The 14,093-nt window shown below is 30.7% G+C and overlaps 1 protein-coding gene across 1 annotated transcript in view; it reads left to right on the top strand.

The window, feature by feature from the left end:
- Positions 1-14,093, top strand: part of LOC133190415 (kinesin-like protein KIF19) — a 31,589-nt gene that overhangs the window by 2,654 nt on the left and 14,842 nt on the right. Inside the window, exons 3-5 of the mRNA XM_061326035.1 lie at positions 2,872-2,982; positions 8,114-8,201; positions 11,839-11,975. Coding sequence (XP_061182019.1) covers positions 2,872-2,982; positions 8,114-8,201; positions 11,839-11,975 — 336 coding nt within the window. The remainder of the gene's footprint in view (positions 1-2,871; positions 2,983-8,113; positions 8,202-11,838; positions 11,976-14,093) is intronic.

The following is a 14,093-nucleotide window of genomic DNA, read 5'->3' as shown; positions in this document are numbered from 1 at the left end:
AGCCATTATTACAACTATGATAAAGAATACATTTGAGACTATCAAAGCATGGGATGGTTTTTCACCTGCAACTACATAATACAGGTTTCTGAAACAGGTATCAAGCATTGAGACAAGCTTGATAGAGAAGCAGTAAACTTCCCATAAATAATTTTTGAACAACATTAACAGTGTAGGTATTGTAATTAGGAACATATAATTTATGCATGGTGAGTTGAGAGACTAGAAGCCTATTTTGACATGAATATTTGATCAGCAGGTGATAAATATATTTTTGTCAGAAGATAATGATGTGACAAAGAATTAATATGGGTACATGTGACACTAAGGCTTATACAAGCATCTATATATTGATTCCAACTCAGGATCCCAAGAATATATTCCCAGTGTATAAAATCAATGCTTTATTTCTATGAGTCCCTCCTTAATGTTACAATCAAGATGGAAATCATTGATTTTTATTGATTTTTCAATAGAGTATCCGAAATAGTATATAGTCTCGCTGTTGACACTAATTTGATTTCAGATAAGTATTAAGCTAGATAATAAATCCAAGAGATACTGTTAAATGATGAGAACAAATAAAATTTTCGAATGTCTCTCCTATTTTGGTGTAGAATTTTACATCAATAATTTGATGTACAAGGAAAAATGCCTTCACATTTTGAATTGTCTACTTAATTTCATGGTAATTTTGACACACTTGCCATGCTTTTATGTTACGAGAAAGAAAGTAAAGTAACTACCAGATTTAAACTCTTCCTATGGTTTATATATCAAAACTATATATTCTATTTCAAGTTAGTGTCGTTGTTGGAACCCATAGGTTTTCTCTATTCTCCACTTCGTTGAAATAAGTTTAACAGAGAAAAAAAAACCCATGGGTTAAAATTCCGACGATGAGTGAGAATTTTTTTTTAACTTTGTTTGAAATACATGTATGGTATTTAAAAGCTTGTTACCCAGTATAATAATGCTGTTCCATTCCAGTTCAGAATGTTGAAAAAACACTGTAATGCTTAAAAGTTATTGCCTAATAATTTTTCATAATATTCAACAAAAACTTGTGTGATTTTGGAACCATTAAAAAAAATTTTTTTTTGAAGAATTCTAGCCCAGCTAAGTGATTTCGTTATGTAGCTTTGGAACAAATTTGAAGTAAATATCAGATAGTTTTGATTTTAGATTGTATTGTTATGGACAAACAACGAAGGGGTATTCTCAGTTTGTTCACTCTAAATATTGCTCGTGAATTTGTGTTTACACACTTTGTTCCCTATGAAAGACGTGTAAATTAGTTTGGATCATAGGCAATCAAAAATATCAATCACTGATTCTCCATATTAAAGTACACTGATGTTTGTACAAAGGTCTTCTGCTTGATTCATTTTCTCAACAGAATGTCAAATGGAATGGTGAAATGATATAAGAAAAGACTTTGTCATTGTCCAAACAAATCAAAGAAATTGCTTTTCAAAATCCAAAACATATTTATTAGCAATACAAGGCCTCAGTTTTTTATAGGTCACACTTAAGGACATCATTTATATTTGTAATAATGAAGTGTTTAGTTTGTGTTTTTAATAAGAATACGTACAGGATGAAGAGGTTATTTTGAGCCTTTTTTTATATAAAAGCATGGCATGATTTTAAGGATTTTGAAAGAGTACCCTTAAGTTGTGAGTTTCGAGTTCATCTACTCATCTCAAGGTTTTGTGAAAAGGAAAGAATGGGAAATATAGGGATCAAAGGCTGAAATTTCTCAAAAGCACTACATGTGTTAAATGACACAAACAAAATCTTTAAGAATATTATTTCAAATATTGTGAAATTTTGGTCTCCATGTATATGCCATGCAAAGAGTGTTTTGCCCTTGAGAGATTGAGTGGTCTAATAAATTTACAATTTTAAAAAGGCAAACAAATCCACCAGCAATTAATTAAGAATTTACTTAAATATATATAAAGAGATACTCTTGCTCTTTTTCATGTAACCCTAGAGATGAATTGAAATTTTACTTTCAACTTAAATCTTGGCATACATGTATGGTGAAAGCTGCATAATAGCAGTGAATGTGAGGATTTAAGTGTCTGTATACATGTATAATGAAAGTGGAAATTAATACCTTGCCAAAAAAAAAAGAAATACAAGGGCTATATAATTTAGAGCACACACATAAAAGATTTCATGCACACACATAAAAGATTTCATGCAACACCACAGTGTTTTCCTTTTGCCAGAATTTAAGATTGCATTGAAATTAAAGACATGAAGAATATCAACTATTTAGAAAAATCTAAAGAATATACAAAGCTAACACACAATATGACTTTTCTGTCTGTCTTTTCATCATTTGTTTTGTCTGTCTGCTTGTCTGCAGTACACTGTAAGCAGCAATGCTTCCTCATTCAGCATACATGTACTGGTATCTTTTTATGTATAAGTGAGCAATATATGCTTTTTGGATGTGTGTCTTTGTACAAACTGAATTCATATTTACCCCCTCTCTAGAGGGTGCTTTTAAATTATTTTTCTATTCCAATTTTTTGTCCTTTCTTCTTATTTTTTTGAACAGTCAGGAGTAAAACTCAGGCTATCATGCCAGGTGAATGGTGAAATACAAATTCTGTATGATTCACCATAAAGGCAAACAAAACACAATGTTTTACAGTTCCGAAGTGAATTCACAAAATTTATAAAACACAGAAATAAATCTTCATCATTTTGAAACAAATTGCAAAAAATTTATTAATCAACACAAAACTTTTCCTCTTTTATGGTAGACCATATCTAAAAAAAGCTAAATTTTGAAATTTTTTGAAAGTTTAAAATCTTTATAGTCTGGATAATCTTTGGTATCCTCCTTTGTAGATGGTGGTATTGATGGACCCCATGGAAGACCCCGAGGACGTGTTGAGAGCCAATCGTTCTCGAGAGAAGCAGTTTGTCTTCGATTATACATTTGATGGTGGTGCTTCTCAGGTATGTAAATAGATATGTTCTATAAAAAAAACTTTAAAAAATGTGAAATTAAATGTTTATATGAATTCAAATTTAGATAAAAGCTTAATGAAGCAAACATGTAATCAACACGTCTTAGAGACCTGTGAAACATTGACAAGACAATCCTAAACCTAGATTTCCACAATGAAATTGTAATTGTAATCTACGATTAGGGATGGGTATCGGCACAAATTTCGTATCGTGATATATCACGATTTTTTCCCCAAAATATCAAGATTGATCGTGATATTTTTACACACGATTTCTACTACAATTTCAAATGAATTTAAATAGTATTTCTAAAAAATCTGCTATAAAAACATAACTTTACTTTTTAAATTTTTATTTATTTAATATATTAAAGCATGTTTGGAGGCCGTTGTTTAACTGTTTCCAACATTTTTTACACTTCCTGTAATTGTCATTCAATAGTTTGAACAAATAAATGAATAATTTCCGGAATTTAAAGTTATGTACCAAATACCGGTACTTTAGTCTCCGTATCATGATACGTATCACGCAACAAAAAATAGCGATATACTGGTATACCGATAAAATCGCTCATCCCTGTCTACGATGTACATATACATGCTGGTTAACCAAATTTAGGAGTCCCTTTAGTGTGGTCTTATTTACTCATCAGTCACTGTTTTCCAAGGTTTAGTACTTATTGATAGTATTGTACTGTGTTTAGTATACTGGTTTAGGGTGATTAACTGTTGATACTAAAGTTTATCCAGTCCTCTCTTGGCCTGTGGTTAAAGGCTTAAATAACTGTATAGTGTTGGTATTTCATTGTGATTTAATCCAGACACAAATGTATTATTCACAAACTGTTATGCATGCATGACCACCTAAACAAAAAGACAAAAACGTGCCATTAAGGCATTAACTAGTACTGAAGTAGAAAAATGAACAGAAAGGAATGGGGGTAGGGGGTGGGGTTTGAGGGGGGATTGAGAGGGTTATGAATGGAAAAACTTGAAAGTATTTGAGATGAAGTCTAAGTCATGCAGTTTTTAGATATCTTGAAAATATTATCATGTACATCTGTATAACAATTTGAAAAATGAAATAAAGGAATCCTGTTTAAATTTTATACTCATTTGTACTTGATAATTTGTATCGTAAATACATTTTAATGCGAGATAATTCGATAACCAAAACAAAAAAAAAAAACAACAACCTAGAATTACCAACAATGAAAATTCAGAGAAAAAGCGTCTTGTATTATATCCATCGCGTAAATTGAGTTAACATTCAAACAAGATTAAATCAAAATGTATTAAAGGAGGATTAAATGTGTAAGGGTTTGCCAAGTTCACAACAATCGCTGAATGTGCAATGCGTGCAGTTTGATGCATGTACTTCAAGAAATGGTAATCAGATCTGAGCAGTAAATGAGACTGAAATAAATACCCTTATACAATGCTAAGAAGACATTATTTTGCCATCAGATTTCATGCTTAATCAAGTTGCAAAATGCAGTTAATTAATAAAAGTACCCAGCTCTTGAATCGGGTAAACAATTTTCTAGCTTTTTTTAACAATTGCAGTTCTAAATGGGAAATACGACTTCCGAAAGACCTGTGGAATCAGGATATTGAACAGAATTGATTCCAACATGCACTTGGCATTTACTTGACCTGGAAATTGTAGCTTTAGGAAACAATTTGTAATGTTCCAATTGCCTCAAATGGGACTCGTTTTATTCGATTTAAAAAGAACAACAATAAGGTTATAGCCCTAATCTGAGGTGATCACAATATTTGTGTGTGCATGCACACAAAGAAGTTAAATCCTGATATTATTATTATTAATATTCATGTAGTTAAATCCTGATATTATTATTATTAATATTTATGTACACATCTAAATTTCACGCAGTAAACTTTAATAAATCACTGTGTGAATATTTTGGATTAAATATTTCTTATTATTGCTTTTGAGAACACTCACAGGGAGAAACAACCATTTTTGTATACAACTTTTTTTTCTAATGTTATTTACATGTTGTTTGCTTGACTTTCTTTGAGAAGGAACAAAAGAATTTTAAATCCACTTCAAGTCACACAGATAAAACACATTATTTAATATATATATCCCTTTGGTAGCCCAAGAAAAATATTTAAACATTACCAGTATATTGTTTTGTTTGTCAGGTCATTCAAAGCATTTTAATTTTTGGCTGATTCAAACATTTCCCAACTGCTGGCATCGAAATTTTAATGACTGTGTTTGAACAAAAATGTTTTGTTTGTTATACATGTATATCAAAGAAATGACTTTATTTTCAAGTCCAGGAACATAGTATTGTGGTCATGTTCTAAATTGGTTAGAATGCCATACTCCAAGAACATAGTATTATGGCCGTATGTTATCAAGTTTTAATTAGAATGCCATATAGTCCAAAAACATAGAATTGTGGGCATATATCAAGTTTTAGTTAGGATGCTATAGTTCAGACAGGAATGCCAGAGAAGTCTTGTTTTTGAATTCATAAATTTTTCATGTAATGGGTAATATCTGCAGTTGTTCATTTATTGCATATATTTCTGGTTCTGTCAAAATTGGAAAAATAATACAGTATCTCAAAATATTCTAATCATATACAGTCAGGAGTGAGACTGAAATCCATCATATTGAAAAAAGATGGATTATTGTCATTTCTACAAGCTACATTTCATTATTTTTGTTAAAATGACTTATTTTCATCATACATGTATTTCCATTCCCAAGTTAATTTTTCCACCCTGTTTACTGCAATAATAATTAAGTTATATTAAATTGCTAGCTGTCTTGCAATAGACCTATGTGTAGAAAAATGTCGTAACAAACAATTGAAAGCAAAAAAAGTAATGCACCGGGGTAATACAAGTGAGATAGTTAGTGTGTCCAGACCTACCAATTTGATTCAAAAAGATGAAATATGAATATTTTATGTCTGTTCTTTTTTTCATTATCTTAATAAATCATGAGCTTTAATAGTCATTTCTAAGAGTTAATTTTATGACTAGTAATCACCATTTTCAGAAATGATGAATTTCAGTCTCCCCTCTGACCTGATATACACTGTATCTTATGTACTGAAAATCAAATGGAATCCCCAAAAATTCAAATGCAGAAATTAGAATTTTATATTTGCTGGATCAAATTAAAAAAAAATTCAGCTAGGCCACAGGAATTACTTACTGTACAATACATGTATGTGTATGTAAATTATGTGTACTGCAACACATACTCATTTAGTAACATTCATTAACAACTGTACTTGCATAGATTGACCATTTTCATTCGTGATTGAATATATTAGTAGTTTGTCATAGAAATAAACTACTAACAGTACATATGGTAATCAGTATGTATATATACATAGTAGAAGTGTGTATCAGGAAAAACATGTACCAGGTAACTTTTGAAAAAATTCAAAGAAGATGGGCGAACAAGGGGAGCAAAATGGTTATCATGCGACAAAGTGAAAAATTAAATCTTAATTATGACAATTTTTTTTTATATTTCATTTAACATTAATGTAGACTCTTCACAAATCGCAACAATCTCACAAAGGTTGAAATTATTTGTCTATGAAATAGCATACATATACCAAAGAGGGTAAAAATGATCAATTCTTCATACTAAAACAATTTTTCCATATGATTTGGTCTTTGCCCCATTTTTTTTTTTTTTTTTTTTTTGAAAGATTATACTCAAAGTATGCATAAAAATACACATTCTTCAATTAACAAAACCATGGAGTGAAGACAAACTATACTTTAAAATACACTTTTATGACACAACATTCGTATCTTTTTGAGAAATATTTGAAGTTCGCATATGAAATGACTATATTTGTTATTAGAGGTATAGTGTAGTGGTTAGCGTATTAGTCTCAATAGGAAAATTGATACTCAGGATTTTTATTGCTTGGGTTCGAACCCAAAGAATACTTTTTTTTTTTTAAATCGTAGAATGATTTTTGCCAAAAGAATTTTCCACAAAAATGTTTTGTTTTACATAATTTCATACCTTTCAATGATAAGAACTACGCTAAGTAGTAAATTTACAAACTGAATATGACTTTTATACATTCAGAGATATAGATAAGCATTTTGCATGCCTTGTTCACCCATCTCCTTTACACTCAATTATTTATTATTGCAATGAGGACAAGCATTTCCATCAATTTTCTTAAAAGGGAAAAAGCTCATAATTGAGAAAATTTTATTGCATTTTATTAACATTACCTCAGGGAAAAGTTGCATCGTTTCAAGGAAATTTTCATGAATTTTTCTCTCCTATGTAATAAATACAATTAAAAATAATCAATACATTTTGCCTATCAATGCATAATATTTGACTCCATTTATTTATAATTCATAGATTATATACATATATATGAAAATTTTTAAGCCTTGTGGACAATAGCTATATATTGATCTAGTCTGGAAAATTCCTGCGCTACCACAGACAGATCGGGGTGGGTAGAATACGAGAAGCTAATTGTACTTGGGCTAGTTTTTACACATGGACGTAGAGTCACTTTGTATCATGATATTAGAAAAATTAGCTACATCAAAATTCCTGATGAAATTTTGAATGAAAAGTTGACAGGTTTTGTTAAGCCAATACTTGTTGAAAAGTAAATATTTATTAATAATAAATAGAATGGGAGATATTTCAAATGCCTATAAGGAAAGGAAAATGAAATACCAAATAGAAAATATTGCTCGATTTTGACTTAAATAATGTATTTCAAGATTAAAATATATAATCATTATTTGTATATAGATAATTAAGCACAGAAATGCAAAAATTTCAATAGTAGATATATCAGTAATCTTTGGAATGGATGATTGTGTCAATGGACACGTTTAAAGAATGGGGTTGTTGGAGATAGACCTTTTTGACACCCTTGCTTTAAACTACTGAATTGTCTGGTTTACATTTATTTTAACATGTATTATATATTTCTTACAGAGCAATCACAGTCCCTTTCATATATGTACATTAAAAAATATCAAACAGTGGAGATATTCCAAGAGAACAGGTGTGAAATAATGGTATTGGTTATGAGGTCATTAAATGTAGATGTTGGTTTTATATTTTACAGGGGGAAGTATACCGAACGACCTCTCAGTTTCTGATTCCCAGTGTAATTTCGGGATATAATGCCACTGTTTTTGCCTATGGCGCCACAGGTAAGGGTCCAGTGGTCTTTATGCTGTTTAATTGATTTGATATGCCCATACTTAAATTTCAAATCACAGAAAGAAAGAAAGAAGATTAAGTTGGACATATACAAATGCATTTGCTAATGAGGTTTTCTGCCCCAAAACTATAGTACTTGTACTACATGTATATAACATTTTAGCAACCCTTATACCAGTAGCTTTTAGCTTTAACATTTTTAAACTTCATTTAATTTTGAATTGCAATATCATTGACCACTTCAGCAAAACTTGGAAGGATCAATTTATGTTTTTGTGAAGCTTTTGCACTTATAAATGAATGGTTTTATAATTTTTCCAACCTGGATCTTTTAAAATAATTATGGAATTGATGCAAATGGACACTTTAAGCCATATTTATTAACCTACCGATTTCATAAAGGTACATGCATTGATTTTATCATGGATTTTTCCATTATGAGTGTTTAGCAAATACAAATGGAAAAACAGCTTGAGATAAATGGAGCATTTGAAGTGGTCATATAATCTACTTCAAAGAGCAATAACAGTGTGCAAGGTTTCACTGTCATCTCTTTGTTTCCAATTTCCTCTTGCTGTGAATAAATAGTTGTCTTATTTTCATTAGCAATAGTATCCAATTTTAATAATAAATCTAAGATATATATAGCTTAAATGCACAGTATTTTTAGAAAGTGTGAAGAAATCAATGAGAAGAAAACTACAATGATCTCCTGTTATGAAAAATAATGCTGCCCACTCATTTTTAGATCGTATACTTAAGCAGTAGAATGTTTTGGGGTTTTTTTTTCAGTGTAAAAATTATGGTTATTTTAGAAAGTTTTGCAGGAATTTTATGTTAAAATTTTTATCATTTTGTATATAATTATCTCATTTTTAAGATTGCCCTTCAAGGATAAAGGCAAAAAGAAAAAAAATATTAAGGACACAAATTGCTACAAACAAAAAATTGGATGCATGCATGAATTCAGTTGGTACATTTATATATTTTGGGACTTATTTGGGTTGTAAATGATGCAAATGTTTAAAATATTAGGAAATTGTAGATGTACTATGATATTCACATTTCTTCATTTTTGCAATCAACCTTATTAGAGACATAAATAACGGAGTTCGGAGTTCACAGCTACACCATTAACAGCTGATTAACATGTTAATTTACAAAAGTATGTCATGGCTTTGGCAATATCCTAAAAATTACTCTTTATTGGTTGTGTATTTCAATCTTGAGTTAAATAAAAATTAATTTCACTATAAATTGGTGTATGATTTGTAAAGTTTTAAAACTATATATTGATTATTAAAAGCAAACTAGGCAAACTAAAGAGGTCATTGATCGAAAATTGGTAAAATCTCCAGAGACATGGCCAACCACAGGCCATCTTTGCTATTTCTGATTTCTCCTGTGTTACTGTATCAGATAGAGAAACTTACAAAAATGGAACATTCTGAATAGTGTTTTTCAAAATAAATTAAAAGGTTTTCCTTCATTATCCTTCAGTTGATAATTTTAAAGATTTATATGATATAAATTGCTTGAGATTTGAAAACAGTAAACAATAGGACCACAAGATCTTGTGAGATTTCAAACAGTTGCAAATCTCTTTGACCTTATACATCTAAACATTTTTTATGACATTATAGGATATTAAGAAACTTTGAATGAAAAAATGAAAATATTTTGCCTTAACTTATTCATTTTACTTATATAAACATATATTTGGTTGTTTTATTCATGATTTTTGAAAAAAAAGAATGTAGCATCTGTCGTTAAGTGTAACAAAACTGTGGCCAAAATGCAATCTTGCACAAACCAATCAAACAAAATGGTTTTGGGCTAGTATAAAATGGAGCAGAATTATTTTTTCAAGATATCAATTTAGGTGAAAATAATAAAGGTAGAAATTTTCCCTTCCCTTCACCTTTACATATACAACTGACACATTTATGTCATCACAATACCCTATTGGCCTAATACACTTAGTGTAATGTTGTTAACTGACTTAGGTTACCTTCTGATTAATATGTTCATCTTGAATAAAATATAAGGTAATAGATGTATTGGAGATGAGGGAATTTGGTCCATATTTAGAAATGCTAATTATGTGTTTCAAATTACAGTAGATCACTTAATACACAACATAAATATTGCATGTTCTGAGTTAAAATGGTATCATTGAAAACCATTGTCAACCAAAATGCAGCCAAGGTTAACAATGGCTTTTGAGATGTAACACTTTTCAAAGTTACACTCAACTGCATGCAATTTTTAGCTCACTTGAGATGAAAGCTAAGCAAGCTTTTCTGATCACCCATTGTCTGTCTGTTTGTCCGTCTGTCTGTAAACTTTTCACATTTTTTACTTCTTCTCAAGAACGTTGGACCAATTTTAACCAAAGTTGGCACAAAGCATCCTTGGCTAAATTGTTCAAATAAAGGGCCAAGTCCCCTTTTCAAGGGGATATAATCAAGAAAAAGCAGAAATAGGATTGGGTCATTTAAAAAAAATCTTCTCTGGAGCCCCTTGGCCAGAAAAGATGGAACTTATTTGAAAACTTTCTGAGATAGTTTTTATTCTACTTCAGATCATAGCCCCTGCAGGGGATAGGGTGGGACCACAACATGGGATCAAAAGTTTACATTGAAATATATGAAAAAATTCTTTAAAAGTCTTCTTGTCAAGAAACAGTGGACCAGAAAAGAAGAAACTATAAATGTAAAAGCTTTTTTGAGGAAGTGTAGATTCTCAATTGTTCAAATTATGGTCCCTCAGGGTAGGGTGGGGCCACAATAGGAGATCAAAGTAAATAGGAAAAGTTTTAAAAACCTTAAGAACCACTGGCCCTGAAAAGTTTGAAAATTATTTGAAATCTTCCTAATATAATGTAGATTCAAATCAGGGCCCAAAGGTGTAGGGTGGGGCCACAATAGGGGATCAAAGTTTTACATGGGACTATATAAGAAATGAACTTTAAGGATATCCGCAACTCAACAAGGAACAATAACTCATAAAATTATAATTTAATTTAAAAAGTTTCAAAATGAAGCTTGGAAATCTTTTTAAAATCTGATGACGAATGGCAAAACTTAAGTTACTCAGATTAGTATTATGGTCCATGGGCTTCTTGTCTGTTTTATTATATCACCCGTTGTCAAGTAATGTTTCCATCAAGGGTAAAGTTTCTGTTCTCAGGGGGTGACATTATGTTTTTTTTTTAAACATCTCTCAACCAATCAGATTTAGACTTATTTACTTGAAAGTATAATCTTAGAGGGTAACTTTATGTTCATTTCAAACATCTCTTGACTAATCAGATTATACTTATATCTACATGAACATATAATTATAATATTTAACATATGAAATATAGGATGCTGTTATGTATTGCATCATGTAATTTTCATTTATTTGAATAAAAAAATTTTATTTTGTTAAAAGGTGTTCAAGAAAATTAGGCCATTAAGGAGTTGATATGTTTTAAACTAGGTTTTGTTACTGATTTTAGGTAAACTTGTTTAACAGTAAAAGCATAATACCCCAATGCAACTCCACTTATATACTCCATAGCACCCACTCCAAAATTGAGCTTCAACTTGCATATTCATTAACTTTCAAACTTATGAACAGGTGCAGGAAAGACCTACACAATGCTGGGGGCACATGATGAGCCAGGAATCATGGCCCAGGCCCTCAATGATCTATTTTTAGAAGTGGAGAGGACCAGTGAGGACATGTCCTACAAAGTGACCATGTCCTATTTAGAGGTGGGTACTAGCTACATCATAAGTGTAGTTTTTGTTATTGGGTTGTTATTTGATATTGCCCAATTTGTTGGAATTTTGTATTTTTGAGGGAAAGGGGGGGGGAGGAGCATTAGAAAAGTTTAATAAATTTAATTCTCAAAATGAAGAAAATTCAATTTTGTCCCACATTGCCATTAAGAATATTTGAGTGCCTCATCAGAGACCAGCACACTCAATCTCACATACACTTGTTGAGCAGTAAGCTTATGAAAGATTGACTGTGGTTTTCTGATGATGATTTGAATGAAAAATATTAATTTTTGATTGAGCTTTGGTAGTTTCAGTTGAGACAAAAAACCTCATAGCATTACTTCTTTTTTTTAAATGAAGTACACATATGTATGAAATATAAACATGAATTGGCCTATGGTTCTCCAACACTGACACACCTATAGGTTTGATATTTTGCATTAAGGACGGTATATATTTCTTAGATACTACTGCTTTCAATTCAAACATGTTTGAGAATTCCATGAATATAGAATAGAATATGGACTATTTTTTAGTGAGACCATTGTGGTGTTTTCTAGAAGAATCTAACTTCCAATTCTGGCTCACTAGGGCTTATAGTTAGATGTGTGCATATCTTGTAAACTTCATTTCTACAATTTTGCAGATGAAAATATTAAGGATGAGACATTTGTCGATAGGAAATATTGATGATTGTTAGCCATTGTCTATTTTGTCAACATTTAGAGTACATGTATAATATACAAAAGGGGTATGTTACTACTCGACAGAATTTAAAACTCATCATAGTGCATATTCATTACATGTATTTAGAATCAGATGTTATTGTGTACAGAGAAGTAAGAAAAATGACAAGCTGATTGCACACTGTGACTAGAGATCTTTTAAATGACATTGAATAGGATCGGACATATTCCAGGCTTCATAAAAGAATATAAGATATAAAAACCCGCTTATATGAAAGCTGAAATAAAATATCAAAAGAGTTTCAAAGCTGTACCAGGATTTCCGTTGAAATGGAAATAAAGTTTAAATTACTAGTATTGTCACAATCTATACTTTGAATATAGAGCGATTTAGCTAGAAAAAAAAGATGGAATCGTGGGGCAGTAAAATTTCAATACATACTTTTGAAACTAAATCTGATAAAGTAACAGGATTAAGGGATGACAAGCAGAAACCTGATAAAGTTCCGTCTAATCCCTCTAGTTATTCCTGTCAGAAGGATCAAATAATTAACCACGCATTGAAATTGGGGTTCCATCCGATCGGGTTCTAAGCCTGATTGATGCATTCAAACTTGACTGTGTTTCAACAAGAGGGAATTTAGGACCTGATTTCATCCTGCTTATTTTCTGCCTTGTTGCTGTCAGGACTGTGTTTGGAATTAATTCATCTTGGTCAACAGCACTGAAACTTGATCTTTCAGATCCGTTTTATCCAAAATCAATTTGGGGGGAAAGTTTTTGATAATATAAAAATAAAATTTATAATCGATGTGGTTTAAATTTTAAAAGGGGGAAATTGGTGCCTCGGGTTTGGTTGATGATTGATAATTATCTTGTCATTAATTTTTATGAGAATTTCAGAAGACTGCAATGACAAATGGACTCATCTCATCTGCTAAATTTTATCTGAAGTGTATTCTATCGATCGAAATTGCAAATTAGGGATATAACGTGAAATAATAAAATATGATCCTACTTTGTTATGTCCTTTGATGCATGTTATAAATGTTTCGTTACCATGTAACTTTCACACGATAAAAAATATTTCCTTTATGTAGCTTGCTTTGAAACTGGTGCTTCTTTGTTCACCTAATGTATCTAGGATTATAGACATAGAAACATCCCATTGTGTTTTCATAATTTTGTTTACTTATAATGAAGTTAGGATATAGACTTTTTATATCTTTACATACCCATACCTTTATGTTAGTAATCTAAAGTTACAGGTTTTTTTTTTTTTTTTTTTTTTTTTTTTGCAAGGGCTAGAGTCAATTTTTTTTAAAGGTGTCTCTAAGAGACCAAGTTAAATACTGAAGCAGCCTTTTTTAACCATGATCAATAAAATTGTTTAAAGGCAAATGAAGAGTAAACCTTGATACAT

Source organism: Saccostrea echinata, unplaced genomic scaffold, assembly GCF_033153115.1.
Source record: "Saccostrea echinata isolate AGI-Se365-2 ecotype Australia unplaced genomic scaffold, CSIRO_AGI_Sech_v1 ptg000022l, whole genome shotgun sequence".
Classification (NCBI taxonomy): Eukaryota; Metazoa; Mollusca; class Bivalvia; order Ostreida; family Ostreidae; genus Saccostrea; species Saccostrea echinata.
This window is presented reverse-complemented; position numbering and strand designations above follow the sequence as displayed.